We start from the raw sequence: 988 nt of genomic DNA, 5'->3' as shown, positions 1-988 counted from the left end.
CACGACACCAGGAACTTGGGCAACAACATCCTTTCGCAGATCTGACCGATCTTCGACACATTCTCAACGAAGTCATTCCAGACACCCTCAACATAGTTCCAAGCGCAGGCCTTTTGACTTAATCCACTGAGATCCTTCACTACTACTCCTTGAATGATACCTTGGCCCGGTTAATGACGAGGTGGATAATCCATCAACATCCTCAGCTACGACAAATTATTTAATGGTAGTAGTGAGACTCCATACAAAACCATAGGGATCCTGCACCTTTCTGTATTGTTGACCCCACGGACGCTCCGTAAGATCTTCAGGAATAGTTGCCTCGACCTCCACCGCTAGTTTAAATGTCGCATCAATGTCGTCCATCTCCAAATGGAGAATCACTGAGGTGCCCTTAAGGGCCACCAACGATTTCACCTCTGCACCGGGCTCCTCAGTCTCATCACAAACCATAACCTCAACAACACTAAACTTCAAATGGGCATGAAGGATGAGAGGGAGCTCTTGCTCAGCCTTACGCTTGGGGTGATGAGACTTTGCAATTTCTTCAGCCCCAAACACATGCTTATAGAAATTGATAGTGTTTGCAGCATGCGGAGCCTCCACAATCAAATGTGGTTTCATAATAGAGAATGTCAGCAGCGTAGCCACAACATCGTTTCTCTTGCCGTCCTCTGCCACGACCACCACATTCTCCTGAGCCATTTTCTCGCTCGCACTCACAAATACAGAACATTCCTCTTACTCGGAAAGAAAGCGGAAACGTAACCAATCAGACTCGAACACAATAGCGACTCAATGCCTCTTTATACTACTCAACACCATCGAGATTACTTGAACCTTCTCTGATGCCAGTTGATAGAACTAGGAAGACTCTCCAAGAGAGCTTGATTATTTCATTCAACACATGACAATTTATACACCAGACTAGCTGTAAAAACTACAACGACTATTAGTATTTTTTCAACTACACCTGTTGACTACCGCT

At 45.1% G+C, this 988-nt stretch overlaps 1 protein-coding gene across 1 annotated transcript; it reads right to left on the bottom strand.

Annotated features, from left to right (window-relative positions):
* Positions 1–216: 216 nt before the first annotated feature.
* On the bottom strand, positions 217–705 carry LOC149227022 (uncharacterized protein At5g48480-like). Its single transcript, XM_089375405.1, has one exon. It carries the CDS (start codon positions 703–705, stop codon positions 217–219), a length of 489 nt encoding a protein of 162 aa, XP_089231531.1.
* Positions 706–988: the final 283 nt, after the last annotated feature.

The sequence above is a fragment of the Pinus tabuliformis genome, chromosome J, assembly GCF_031772625.1.
Source record: "Pinus tabuliformis cultivar Carrire ecotype Pingquan chromosome J, CPIR1, whole genome shotgun sequence".
NCBI classification, from domain to species: Eukaryota; Viridiplantae; Streptophyta; class Pinopsida; order Pinales; family Pinaceae; genus Pinus; species Pinus tabuliformis.
Note: the sequence above shows the minus strand (reverse complement) of the source record. Positions and strands in the feature narration are given on the sequence as shown.

What these genes read in the sequence shown, in the direction of transcription:
- LOC149227022 (XM_089375405.1), bottom strand. Translation starts at nt 705, where the DNA reads ATGGCTCAGGAGAATGTGGTGGTCGTGGCAGAGGACGGCAAGAGAAAC.